General features: G+C 48.4%; 1 protein-coding gene across 1 annotated transcript; it reads left to right on the forward strand.

Annotated features, from left to right (window-relative positions):
* Window positions 1-6,175: 6,175 nt before the first annotated feature.
* Window positions 6,176-6,711, forward strand: LOC123082847 (uncharacterized). The gene has a single exon (XM_044505081.1). The coding sequence runs from the start codon at window positions 6,274-6,276 to the stop codon at window positions 6,553-6,555; it is 282 nt and encodes a 93-aa protein (XP_044361016.1). The 5' UTR covers window positions 6,176-6,273; the 3' UTR covers window positions 6,556-6,711.
* The last annotated feature ends 7,248 nt before the right edge of the window (window positions 6,712-13,959 follow it).

A 13,959-nucleotide genomic window follows, 5' to 3' on the forward strand; every position in this document is an offset into this window, starting at 1 on the left:
AACACATTATAGTCTGTTAACGAGCGCTCACGAGCTTAACGAGCTTCAAACGAGCCGAGCCGAGCAGAGTTTTCTGCTCGTTAATCTTAACGAGCTTAACGAGCCGAGCCTTAACGAGTACGAGCTTAACGAGCCAAGCTGCTCGTTAGTCCACCCCTACTTATAGGGACTTAAAGTGGGCATTTGGGACTTATGAAATAAGACTCTCAAGGAGGGACTTATAGTTGTAATTGTTGGCTGCATAAAAACCTCCTCACGCAACTCGCCATTGAGAAAAGCGTTCTGAACATCAAGTTGAGAGATAGACCACTGACGAACAGAAGCCACGGCAAGAAGAGTGCGGACAGTGGTCATGTGGGCCACAGGAGCGAATGTCTCATCATAATCTCACCCCTGCTCCTGCTGAAAACCACGGGCCACAAGACAAGCTTTGTAGCGCTCAAGAGAAGCATCGAAGCGAGTCTTAATCTTGTAGACCCACTTGCAGGTGATGGGACGGACACCGGAAGGAAGGGGAACTAGATCCCATGTGTCAGAGCGCTCAAGAGCAGCAAGCTCTTCAGCCATCGCAAGCTGCCATTCGGGCTGAGTCATGGCAGTCCGATAGGAAGTGGGCTCAGCAATAACAGAGAGACCGTACCGATCAGGGGAGTAGCGATCAGGCGGGGGGCGAGGCCGAGCACGGAGGTTGTGAACCGGGGGAGGCGTGAGAGGAGGTGCATCAGAGGTGGAAGGCTCGTCAGAGGAGACATCCTCAGTACGAGATCGGCGAGTATAGTGGAGAGGAAACGGTGAGAGAGGGCGACGGACTGGAGATGATGGTGGAGAAGTGGAGGAGGAGGATGGACAAGACGGGGTCGGTGGTGAATTTGAAGGAATGAGAGGTACCGAAGGAAGAGGTGACACATGAGGCACATAGCGGGATGCATCAGGAAGGAGAAGGAAAGAAATGTCGTCCACAGATAGACTCGAGGAAGAAGAACGTGGGTAGTAAGAACGAGACTCATCAAAAGTCACATCGCGTGAGATGCGCAAGCGACGACCCACTGGATCCCAGCATCGATATCCCTTGTGCTCATCATTGTAGTCAAGGAAAACACACTCAACCAACTGAGCAGTCAGTTTGGTGCGTTCTCGGGGGGCAAGAAGAACGTAGCACACGCATCCAAACATACGAAGAGCTGAGTAGTCAGGAGAGCGACCAGTGAGACACTCCATAGGAATGCCACCCTGCAGAGCAGAAGATGGCTGAATGTTGATGAGATAGGTGGATGTGGAAACAACCTCGGCCCAAAAGTGGGGTGGAAGGGAAGCAGCAATCATCAGCGCACGAGCCGTCTCAAGCAAATGACGATGCTTTCGTTCGGCAACGCCATTCTGAGCATGAGCACCAGGACAAGAGAACTGGGCAAGAGTACCCTGTTCCGCGAGAAAACCACGCAACAGCTGAGAGATATATTCTTCAGCGGAGTCAGCACGAAAAGTACAAATGGGCGTGGCAAACTGGGTGTGAACCATGGCAGCAAAACATTTGTATATAGGGAGAACCTCGCTACGAGATTTCATGAAGTAGAGCCAAGTGTAGCGAGAGAAATCATCAATAAACAAAACATAGTAGTGATGACCACCTTTCGAATCAAAGGGAGCAGGACCCCAGACATCAGAATGAACTAAGTCAAAAGGACGCTGAGATACAGATTCACTAGTAGGATAAGGTAACTGAGTCTGTTTGCCAACTCTGCAACCATTACAATGTAAGGAGACATCTCCAGATACAGACCCTAAGAGGCCCTGACGAACTAACGAAGACAAGCGAGAGCCACAGATGTGACCAAGGCGATGATGCCACTGCTGGAAGGACGCAGACGAAGAGGCAGCAAGAGCATGAGAGCTGGCAGAAGTGGTGGTAGCGGAAGGAACACAAAGCCAGTCAATCTCCCAAAGGCCCGCTGACTCACGGCGCCGGGGGCCAGCACCAACCAAAGCCTTGGTGCGACGATCCTGAATGGAGCAAGAATCGGTATCAAAAATGACACGACAACCAGAATCAGTAAGTTGGGCAGCGGAAAAAAGATTCATGGTAAGGCGAGGAACATGTGAAACACTCGGAACAGAAAAAGATGGAGTGGAAAGAATACCACGACTAGCAACAGGAAGAGAGGTGCCATCGGCAGTAAGAACATTAACAGGCGAATCAAGAGGTCAAAGAGAAGACAACGTGGAAGAATCATAAGACATATGAAAGAAGGCTCCAGAATCCAGAACCCACGAAGATGTACCTGACTATGTAGATGTCGGTGATGGTGAGGAAGGGGATGCAGTCACAGCAGCAGAAGAAGCAGTCAACGAGGAGCCTGAGGAAGCAAGAAGACGCTTGAGGCGAACAATGTCCGGGTCAATGAGTGACAGAGTCGAGGAAGACACAGGAGTCCCGCTGAAGGAGGAGCGTCTCTGGTCTCGCTTCTTCTGGCGACAATCAGACTCTGGGTGACCTGGCCGGGAGCCGTAACCACAGACAGTGTCACATCGCGACATGCCCTTCTCAGCATAAGGAGGACGGCTCACCCCTCCTGGAGGAGTAGGCAGGAGCGGCGGAGCAGTGAGGGAGCAGACGAGGTAGGAGCCCGAGCGGCCAGTACTGATGGAACCAGAAGCAACCCAGCAGAGCGAAGCCGGGTCTCCTCAGCACGAAGCTCGGCAAGTATCTCTGAGATAGGAACACGACCACGAGCAAGCAAGTGAGCACGGCGAGGCTCAAACTCAGACCGGAGGCGAGATAAGAACTCATGGACCCGCTGAAACTCCAGATCAGACTGAGTAGTCTGACAGCAACGACATGTTCCACAAACAACTGTCCGAAGAGAGTCAAGCTGGCACTAGATGGCAGAGCACTGTGAATAGAACTCATCAACAGAAGAATCACCTTGCTGAAGTGCGTGCTCCTGACGCACCACAGATAGGTAGAGAGCATCACCAGAGGGCTGATAGCGCTGACAGAGATAAGACCACATCGCTGCAACTGTGCCAAGTCCCGTGAACTCGGAAGCAAACTGAGGGAGGACACTCGCAGTGAGAACAACAGCAGCTCGAGCATCATCATTGCACCACTGAGTGTAAGCAGACAGATCATCCCGGTACACAGAGAGCATCGGAATAGGCGGATACCTGCTGATCATAAGCATCAACCGCAGCATCATCCAGAGCCTTGGCAGCATCCCGGTCAGCGTGAGAAGCATCAACAGCAAGGACCGGCGGCACCAGTGGGATTGGGGCCACGGGCGCAACAGGGCATGGCGGACAGGGGACCTCGCCAGAAAGAACACCCCACAGAAGAAGATCACGCATATGAATGCGCATGAAGCCTGCAAACTCGGCATAGTTGGTGCCATTAAAGATCACCGAGCATCGAGGAACAACCACATAGCCTGAAGATGACATACTAAGATATCCCCCTTTTTATCTCTCTCTCTCCTTTTTTTTGGTCAATAAACAGAAGGGACCCGATCTAGATCGGGCCAAGGCGCACACGAGCACGAAACGCGAGCAGACGCGCCTCTCGATCCAGAAGCAGAGCAAGGCAAGAGGGCAGTGGCGACGTCCAGCCGGTCGATCCAGAAGTAGAGATCGAGCCGGAGGGAGGCAACAGGGCGCAAGCCAGGAGGCTGCGGGGCGCGGGCCGGCGCTGTTGGGGAACATAGTAATTTCAAAAAAATTCCTATGCACACGCAAGATCATGGTGATGCACAACAACGAGAGGGGAGAGTGTTGTCTACATACCCTCGTAGACCGGAAGGGAAAGCGTTATAACAACGTGGTTGATGTAGTCGTACGTCTTCATGGCCCGACCGATCAAGTACCGAAACTACGACACCTCCGAGTTTTTGCACACGTTCAGCTTGATGACGATCGCCGGACTCTGATCTAGCTGTGATTTTTTTTCTTTCTCAATGTGATTTTTGCTATATCTTGTTTTGATGCTGGTTTTGATGCTCGATTATAGGAATTTCGTGGTATTATGTTTCTTTTCTACTTCTTGAATATGTTAGTGCTCCTTATATGGCTCGATTCAGAGAAAATTACTGGATTTTTTCAGAGGATCTGGATCCTTGTGAAATCCTAAGTTTTGCACTTTATTTTGAAAGAAAATTCTCATCCACCCAAATCTCTTTACAAACGAATTGCTTTTCCTGCGGTTCTCTAATAATCCTAGTGTTAACCCATAGTGTTAAAAGAGGACGTATATGTTTTGCCAGACCTGAAAAATCGCTGAATACGGTGGTGCCTCGCTTGAGTTTCGTCCCAAGAAGCAATAAGAATCCAACGAAAATGCATCACCTCAGACTGTTTAACGATATATAATCATTTGTAGAGGGTGCCATTGTTTCCCAGACAAAATGGAGGTCTGCAATTGTAAGGTCGTCCCCAACAATGCTGCTTCACCTACCACAAAACCAAATCCTAACTACTCGCATCATGATCCTCGAGACAAGTAAAACAACTTCCAGGAGACGAAACGAACCAAGATGATCTCGACATTAATAAACGTTAGCATAGATTTAGGTACACTCAACTAAGGCCATTTCAAACCAAAAACCGATCCCCTAAAAAATAGAGGATCCGGCCAAGTAAACCAGTGGACTAAGTTTTGGTAAACATAAATTTGCAAGAATTCAACTGAAATTTGCATACATTTAAACATAAGTTCAACCTAGTCTTGACAATCGAACATTAAACATAAATTCAAACTTAAACTACACTAAACTTAAACTAAATTAGACTACTCATCATCATGGGCCATAGTGGAGGTTGAGGCAATCTTTACTCGACATGCCACCACCGGTAACATTCTTCACGAAGATGGCCGCTCTGCCTCTACGAGTTCGGGTGCTCCCGGCGGAGGTCCGGCATGTACCCTTGTCTGCGGCCTCTGTTGCAAGGTGCTCCCTCGCCTCCCGGTTCCCTCGAGCCGTCGCCGGATCCACCACACCTGGCGTCAACGGGACGAGGTGGGCAGGCGCCGTCCCAAAAGGGAAATTGAGCCTCACGGCGGAGTCGTGGAACTAGACTTGCCACCGGTCGTATTCGAGTGCCATCATGTGGAACGACTCGATCCACTTCCTCTTGTGGGTCTTCCGGTCGGTGATCTCCGCCATTCATGTTCCCCACGGGCACTGCTGGATGCCGATGTATGTCCTATGCGGCTCCCGCTATGGAGGGGGGGGGGGGGGGAGTCGGCGAACCGAGTGGGGGCCGAAGCATCGACCGTGCAGTGACGGCTAGAGGATGCGCCTCTTGAAAGCGAACCACGGGCGTGGCAGTGCGGATCCGCGCTGCAGATTGACGGCGGGGACCTCCGGCCACCGCGTCTGGCCATTGGAAGGAGGGGGAGGCGGCGAACGACAAGGGAGGCGCCAGCGGCAGGGCAGAGGGGAGGAGGAGGGGAAGAGAGAGTGTGATATTTTTTACTCGGCCGGCAAGCGGTGAAGTAAATATAGGGAGAACCGCGGCGGCCGAGGATAATTTATCCTCCTATGAGGCCAATTGGGGATCGGTTAGATCCTGGTTAGAGAAGTAAAACCAGAAGTTTACTACTCTACCAATTATTGGGTACTAGTTAGGTCCCGGTTAGAGGAGTGGAAGCAGAATTTTACTTCTTTATAATCGGCTATTGGGAACCGGTTAGAAATGACCTGAGGAGCATAGTATTAGACTAGATATTCTCGCAAAAAAAGAGATTAGTTTAGATACATGACTCAACTAAGGGAGATTTCGGCATCATCGCATCGATAAAACTTTATCAAGGCGACTACACACATAAGTGAACTGACTGAGAAAAAGAACTTTTACCCCCGAATCTATCTCTACTTCCTAGACTACACTTGGCACATTGGTAGCGAAGGGGATTAAAACAAGGAAGGAACAGAGAGAAGGAGTAGTTCCCGTTCCCGTTTGCACTTGGGAAATCATCATCTCATCGGAGAAGAGAAGAAAAGTGTCCGTTTTTACTTGTGATCCAGTCCAGTCCAAAGCTAAGAATCCGTGTTTACTTCTGCCATGGTGATGATCCGGACTCGTAGTTTCTCGTGTGGTCGACTTGTGTTCTTATCCAATTATTATTTCCACTCGGACCCTTCTTCCTCCTCAAGATAGGCCGACCTCCCCTGCATATAAGTAGCCACGCCCCCTGGCCACCAAACCAACGCAACCGCAACCATCAATATCGTCTTCTTCTCTTCACGTAGACAAGTTTTCAATCTCAGTTTTTAGTTCTTCATGGAGAACAAGGGGGCGGCTGCGCCGGCGGCGCCAGAGAAGGAGGAGGCGCAGGCGGCGGCGGCGGCGGCGACGTCGTGCTTCAAGAGGACGGTGGGCGAGGACGCGTCGCTGTTGGAGCTGGCCAAGGACCAGTACCGGCAGTTCGCGGAGGCGCAGGGTCGGGACCACTGGGAGTGCCTCAAGAACAAGGTCAGCTCCATGTTCGCCGACCCCATCTTCGGCGGCCTCAAGCCCGACTCCACCGCCAACACGCCGCCGCCGTCCGTCGAGTCGCAGTAGATCGTCGTCGTTCGTTCGCCTGCCGCGGTTCGTCCTGCAGTATATCGTTGCAACTTTATTATGAGGATCATGGGCCTTGTTTTTAGCTGTGGGGAACTTGTATTTGTATCGTCGTATTAAACTCGAGGAACTATATATTGTGGATTTTGAGTTTAATTGAATTAGTCAAGTGATTATCTCGAAGAAGAGCTATATCTTGTCTACATGATTCTTTGTTTTGATGCTTGATCCATAGGAATTTTGTGGTATGATGTTTTTTCTACTTCTTGAAAATATGATCAGTGCTCCCTTCTTATAGGGCTCGATTCAGAGAAAATTACTGGATTCTTTTAGAGGATCTGGATCCTTGTGAAAATTCACTTTGTTTTAAAAGAAAATTCTCATCCACGCAGTTTTTCCTGTGGTTCTCCAGTGTTGAAAGAGGACGTATGTCACTCCAATGCTATGTGTTTCCCAGACCTGAGAAAAATCATGTTGAATACACGGTGCCTCGCACGAGTTTCGTACGTCCCAGGCAAAGCAGCAACAAGAATCCAACGAAAACGCAACACCTGAGACTGTTTAACGATATCACTTGTAGCGACAAAAAGGTAGGCCTGCAATTGGAAGGTCGTCCCCAACAATGCTGCTTCACCTAGCACAAAACCAAATCCTAACTACTCGCATCATGATGATCCTTCAGACAAGTTGAGCTCCAAAACACTACTTCCAGCAAACAAAACAAGATGATCTCGACGAACGGTAGCAAAGATTAGTTTAGGGAGCATGATTACATTAGATCATAATTTAAAAAACCGGACCGGACCGGCGATCCCAGTGGTTTTTAAGCAAATCAGACCGTTCAAGCAATCGAACCGGAAAAAACCGTTTGAACCGGGCGGTTCAAAAAAAAACCAAATAGTTCGATGTCATTTTCAGAAAAGCCTCTCAATCGACTTGTTTTCGTGTGAAGAAGGTGAGGGTGGAATCAAAAAAGAAAAGAAAAACCTTCTTTTGATAGGGTTTCGGCCGAATTGGGACTCTCGATTTTGTCCAATCGTGTGTGCCGCCACCACCGTTGCTTGGCGCCGCAACGCACAACAACGCCGCCTCTCTCTCGCTGCTCCATGTGGCAGCACCAGGCCACCAGCTCGCGTCGCCACTCACGCTCCCACCGTCTTGCGCCACCTCCGTTGATAGCTGGGGAGAAGGGCTGCTGCTGTCTGGTCGAACTTGTTTGTCCAACTCCAATCTCCCTCCGCTGCATTTAAATCGACCAGGCCTTCCTCCGGTCCAGAGTCCAGACCAGGAGCAGCCGAGCAGGAGCTCTCCAGAGCTCTACCTTTGTTACCACTTGATTTTGATGTTGCTTACTGCAACTACTTGATGTCGTTTAATTACCTTGGTAAATGCTAGTGCGCATAGTTTGCAGCTCTTGTACCAATGTATGCGCTGGAGGTGTGGTTTGTATTCCTCCTGTTCCTAAATATTTGTCTTTCTAAATATTTCAACAAGTGACTACATACAAAACAAAATGAGTGAATCTACACTCTAAAATATGTCTATATACATCCGTACGTGGTAACTATTTGAAATCTCTAAAATAACAAATATTTAAGAACGGGGGGAGTACCAGACTAATCCTGCATGCAAGGTCTGTCCCAGCCCATGTGCGTCCACCTGCTGTGCTCCCCGTGATTTTAGTCGAGGATGAATTCGTCCAAGCAAGGCTCAGGCTGCATATATGCACTACACAGCGGAATTTTGGCAAAAAAACTAATACACACTACAAAAGGGAATGGAGGGAGTACTACATTACTATGTGGAACGCAGCCCGAACGTGTTTTGTGCCCTTGGATCATTAGCACGAATCTTGGAGCAAGGTGATTAGCCACATCAGGTTCTTTTCTCGTTCAGGAAAAACGCACATCGCCGCGAACGGCGTCCCCTACCCCACTCCGCTGCCCCCACCCCCCCACCCCGAAGAACCGATTATAAGCCCCCCTAGTTCATCTGCCTTTGTGCCTTTGCTCACACACCCCTTTCTTTATCTGCCTTGCTTATGAGCCCCCTTGTTTGATTTGCCTCTTGATTATAAGCCCCTTTTGCACGTTTAAGCATTAATTCACCACCTGATTCCGAATAAGTTGTTATATAGATGAACAAAAGACTGAAATATTCTCCCTTATCTTCTCTTCACGGGATTTGGCTGCAGATCCTCTGGTCTGTTTGGGGGCGACGAAAGCCACAAGAGGAGGGGTTCGAGTCGGGGCGCACGGAGAGAGAGAGCTGGATTCAGTCGGGGACGGGCAATGGCGGTGGAGGCAGCACGGAGGGAGAAGCCGTAGTGGCGCTGGAGGCATCAAGGAGGATCCGGCCTTCCCCCGCATGCACGGATGTCGTTGAGCTTCACGGGAATGGCAGTGGAAGAGCTTGGGCAGGGGCTGCCGTCGGGAGGAGCTTGAGCTGGGGTTGCCGATAGAAGAAGGACGAGCGGGACGTTTAGGTCCCTCGTGGGAGGCTCGACCGAGGTGTAGGGACGACCGCACAGAGGTTGTCCAGCTCATGGGAATGGCATCAGTGCACGCAGAGGGGTGAGAACTCTCAGAGAATCGTTGTTAGTTGCTTAATGATCCAACTAAACATGAAAAGGGGGCTATGGTCAATGTTGAGTATAATGTTTATTAGGAAAGACGAGATACACTAGGATTTGTTCTGGCTTGTCTTGTACTCCAACTAGATCATTGTACTCATATATATATATATATATATATATATATATATATATATATATATATATATATATGCTCATGAGGCTCAAGCAATACAATGAACTATTCCACCAATCCTCTTTCTTCCTTCTAACATGGTATCTATCGCAAGTCGATCCTAAACCCTAATTGCCGCCGCTTCCGCACTACCGCGCCGCCCTTGGGGCGGTCGGCCTCCACGACCGCCGCCGGGGGCCGCGCCACCCTTACCTAGGGTTCGTCCGCCGGCCATGTTAACCGGCTGCCCTAGAGAGTCTTTTTCCCGAGCCCTTGCTCCGGGGTTTTCTCTCTCCCGCCGGTCATCTTGATCGGCGTTTTCTTTTTGGTTTTCCGATCTTTACTTGATCGGTTTGCGTCGCCCGCCGCCGCCATCGACACCTTGTGTCTCTACTCCGACACCGGCGCGACCGGCCGGCTGCTTCACTGACCCGGCGGCCTCACGCGATAGGCGGCCCCTCAAGGTCGTCGTCCGCGCGCCGGCCTGCCTCTCGCCCTGCGTCGGCCATCACTGCCCTGCTCCGACCGGGACACCCATGTCGCCTATACCCGGCGGCCTCGCGCCATGCGGCGGCCAATCATAGCCGCCCGCCGTCGCCGGCTTCATCTCGGACTCCGTCGCCACCCGTCTCCACCGAGCGGTGTCCCCGACCACACACGCGATCGGATTGATCACCCGCCCGCTGCCATGATCCGCCCCATCTACGTCGTGCGACCGACCTGGCCCGTCGGTTGCGCGCGCCACCGCAGGCCCCGTGAAGACTGTCCCAAGTTCAGCGCGCCCCTCTACCGATCGAGCAACGGGCTGCCGCTGCGTCGCCCCATCAGGCTGCAGCGCCGCCGCCCCGTGGTTTTCTCCCGGCTGCACCTACCCACGTCACCGTTGTGTTGCCCCTTCGGGCCGTAGTGCCGCGGCCCGCGGTCCACCGCCGCCCAGGGACCTGATAACCCACAAGTATAGGGGATCGCAACAGTTTTCGAGGGTAGAGTATTCAACCCAAATTTATTGATTCGACACAAGGGGAGCCAAAGAATATTCTCAAGTATTAGCAGCTGAGTTGTCAATTCAACCACACCTGGAAACTTAATATCTGCAGCAAAGTGTTTAGTAGCAAAGTAATATGATAGTAGAGGTAACAGTGGTAAAAGGTAATGGTAACAAAAGTAATATTTTTGGTATTTTGTAGTGATGATAACAATAGCAACGGAAAAGTAAATAAGTGAGAACAATATATGGAAAGCTCGTAGGCAATTGATCGGTGATAGAGAATTATGCCGGATGCGGTTCATCATGTAACAGTCATAACCTAGGGTGGCACAGAACTAGCTTCAGTTCATCAATGTAATGTAGGCATGTATTCCGAATATAGTCATACATGCTTATGGAAAAGAACTTGCATGACATCTTTTGTCCTACCCTCCCGTGGCAGCGGGGTCCTATTGGAAACTAAGGGATATTAAGGCCTCCTTTTAATAGAGTACCGGACCAAAGCATTAACACATAGTGAATACATGAAGTCCTCAAACTACGGTCATCACCGGGAGTGGTCCCGATTATTGTCACTTCGGGGTTGCCGGATCATAACACATAGTAGGTGACTATAGACTTGCAAGATAGGATCAAGAACTCTCATATATTGATGAAAACATAATAGGTTCAGATCTGAAATCATGGCACTCGGGCCCTAGTGACAAGCATTAAGCATAGCAAAGTCATAGCAACATCAATCTCAGAACATAGTGGATACTAGGGATCAAACCCTAACAAAACTAACTCGATTACATGATAAATCTCATCCAACCCATCACCGTCCAACAAGCCTACGATGGAATTACTCACGCACAGCGGTGAGCATCATGAAATTGGTGATGGAGGATGGTTGATGATGACGATGGCGACAGATTCCCCTCTCCGGAGCCCCGAACGGACTCCAGATCAGCCCTCCCGAGAGAGTTTAGGGCTTGGCGGCGGCTCCATATCGTAAAACGTGATGAATCCTTCTCTCTGATTTTTTTCTCCCCGAAAATGAATATATGGAGTCAGGGTTGAGGTCTGTGGAGCGTCAGGGGGCCCACGAGGCAGGGGGCGCGCCCCCACCCTCGTGGACAGGTGGAGGCCCCCTGACGTGGATCTTCCTTCTAGTATTTTTTATATATTCCAAAACAATTCTCCATTGATTTTCAGGTCATTCTGAGAACTTTTATTTCCGCACAAAAATAACACCATGACAATTCTGCTGAAAACAACGTCAGTCCGGGTTAGTTCCATTCAAATCATGCAAGTTAGAGTCCAAAACAAGGGCAAAAGTGTTTGGAAAAGTAGATACGACGGAGACGTATCAACTCCCCCAAGCTTAAACCTTTGCTTGTCCTCAAGCAATTCAGTTGATAAACTGAAAGTGATAAAGAAAAACTTTTACAAACTCTGTTTGCTCTTGTCGTTGTAAATATGTCAAGCCAGCATTCAAGTTTTCAGCAAAGATTATGAACTAACCATATTCACAATAACATTTAGGTCTCATGTTTACTCATATCAATGACATAATCAACTAGCGAGCAAGAATAATAAATCTCGGATGACAACACTTTCTCAAAACAATCATGATATGATATAACAGGGTGGTATCTCGCTAGCCCTTTCTGAGACCGCAAAACATAAATGCAGAGCACCTTTAAAGATCAAGGACTGACTAGACATTGTAATTCATGGTAAAAGAGATCCAGACAAGTCATACTCAATGTAAACTAACAGTAATGGATGCAAATGACAGTGGTGCTCTCCAACTGGTGCTTTTTATAAGAGGGTGATGACTCAACATAAAAGTAAATAGATAGGCCCTTCGCAGAGGGAAGCAGGGATTTGTAGAGGTGCTAGAGCTCGGTTTCAAAATAGATATGAATAATATTTTGAGCGGCATACTTTCATTGTCAACATAACAACCGAGAGATGGCGATATCTTCCATGCTACACACATTATAGGCGATTCTCAAATAGAATGGTAACGTTTATACCCCCCTCCACCAACAAGCATCAATCCATGGCTTGCTCAAAACAATGAGTGCCTCCAACTAACAAGAGTCCCAGGGGAGTTTTGTTTGCAGTTATTTTGATTTGATTTGCATAAAGCATGGGACTGGGCATCCCGGTGACCAGCCATTTTCTCGTGAGTGAGGAGCGGAGTCCACTCCTCTTGAGAATAACCCGCCTAACATGGAAGATACCGACATCCCTAGTTGATACATGAGCTATTCAAGCATACAAAACAGAATGTTTATTTGAAGGTTTAGATTTTGGCACATACAAATTTACTTGGAACGGCAGGTAGATACCGTATATAGGTAGGTATGATGGATGATAACCCACAAGTATAGGGGATCACAACAGTTTTCGAGGGTAGAGAATTCAACCCAAATTTATTGATTCGACACAAGGGGAGCCAAAGAATATTCTCAAGTATTAGCAGCTGAGTTGTCAAATCAACCACACCTGGAAACTTAATATCTGTAGCAAAATGTTTAGTAGCGAAGTAATATGATAGTGGTGATAACGGTAACAAAAGGTAACGGTAGTAAAAACAATGTTTTTGGTATTTTGTAGTGGTGATAGCAATAGCAACAGGAAAGTAAATAAGCGAAGAACAATATGTGGAAAGCTCGTAGGCAATGGATCGGTGATGGAGAATTATGCCGGATGCGGTTCATCATGTAACAGTCATAACCTAGGGTGACACAGAACTAGCTCCAGTTCATCAATGTATTGTAGGCATGTATTCCGAATATAGTCATACATGCTTATGGAAAAGAACTTGCATGACATCTTTTGTCCTACCCTCCCGTGGAAGCGGGGTGATACGTCTCCAACGTATCTATAATTTTTGATTGCTCCATTCTATATTATCTACTGTTTTGGTCAATATTGGGCTTTATTATCCACTTTTATATTACTTTTGGGACTAACCTATTAACCGGAGGCCCAGCCCAGATTTGCTGTTTTATGCCTATTTCAGTGTTTCGAAGAAAAGGAATATCAAACGGAGTCGAAACGGTACGAAATCAACTGGAGAAGTTATTTTTGGAAGGAAACTGCTACGTCTTGAGCTTGCGTTGGTTTTCCCCGAAGAGGAAGGGATGATGCAGCAGAGTAGCGTAAGTATTTCCCTCAGTTTTTGAGAACCAAGGTATCAATCCAGTAGGAGGCCACGCTCAAGTCCCTCGTACCTGCACAAAATGATAGCTACTCGCAACCAACACGATTAGGGGTTGTCAAGCCCTTCACGGTCACTTACGAGAGTGAGATCTGATAGATAGAATATTTTTGGTATTTTTTGATATAAAGATGCAAAGTAAAAGTAAAGGCAAAGTAAATAGCAAAATAATATTAAAGTGATGGAGATTGATATGATGAGAATAGACCAGGGGGGCATAGGTTTCACTAGTGGCTTCTCTCAAGAGCATAAGTATTCTATGGTGGGTGAACAAATTACTGTTGAGCAATTGATAGAATTGTGCATAATTACGAGAATATCTAGGCATGCTCATGTATATAGGCATCACGTCCGTGACAAGTAGATCAAAACGATTCTGCATCTACTACTATTACTCCACTCATCGACCGCTATCCAGCATGCATCTAGAGTATTAAGTTAAAAATAGAGTA

The sequence above is a fragment of the Triticum aestivum genome, chromosome 4A (genome assembly GCF_018294505.1).
Source record: "Triticum aestivum cultivar Chinese Spring chromosome 4A, IWGSC CS RefSeq v2.1, whole genome shotgun sequence".
NCBI lineage: Eukaryota > Viridiplantae > Streptophyta > Magnoliopsida > Poales > Poaceae > Triticum > Triticum aestivum.